The sequence below is a fragment of the Condylura cristata genome, unplaced genomic scaffold, assembly GCF_000260355.1.
Source record: "Condylura cristata isolate star-nosed mole 26May11 unplaced genomic scaffold, ConCri1.0 scaffold00012, whole genome shotgun sequence".
NCBI lineage: Eukaryota > Metazoa > Chordata > Mammalia > Eulipotyphla > Talpidae > Condylura > Condylura cristata.
Window position 1 is genome coordinate 57,189,071 of NW_004567113.1, and position 507 is coordinate 57,189,577.

General features: G+C 75.7%; 1 protein-coding gene across 1 annotated transcript in view; it reads right to left on the reverse strand.

Moving 5' to 3' along the window:
• Nucleotides 1-92: 92 nt before the first annotated feature.
• WHSC1 (Wolf-Hirschhorn syndrome candidate 1) overlaps nucleotides 93-507 on the reverse strand; it is a 32,175-nt gene continuing 31,760 nt past the window's right edge. The window contains exon 3 of the mRNA XM_012724067.1: nucleotides 93-139. Within this exon, the coding sequence (XP_012579521.1) occupies nucleotides 93-139 (47 nt within the window). The remainder of the gene's footprint in view (nucleotides 140-507) is intronic.

Sequence of the window (507 nt, forward strand, 5' to 3'; positions counted from 1 at the left end):
GCGCTCCTGAGCTGGGCCTGGGACCACACGGCTGGGGGGGCTGGGCTGCACCCCTCGGGGCGAGCCCAGGCCTGCTTTTCTCGCGGCTCCGGTCACCTGTGCCGGGAGCTGGGTGGCCGGGCCTGGGCGTGGCGGGACGCTGCAGAGTCCGGAGCTGGCCAGAGGCTCTGGCTCCTCCGCGCCGGCTGGCCCTCCTGGCCTGCGTGGTGTCCACGCTCACTCGCACCAGGCCTCCGGGCCTTGGGGACCCACAGCCACGTGCTCCCCCCAGAGCTGCCTCGCCGGCCCCCCGACCGGACCTCTGGAGGCCACCCCCCTCCTTCGGGCCTGGGGCCTGACCGCCCCTCGCCACAGCCCCACTCCGCGGGCGGGGCGTCTGGAGGGAGCCCGGTTCCGCCCAGCCTGAGTCACTGCAAACGGTGCTCCCTGCCGGCCCGCCCGCTGGACCTTGGCTGACACCCCAGGCCCTCGAGGGGCGCAGGGGGCAAGGGGCACAGAGCAGAGCGG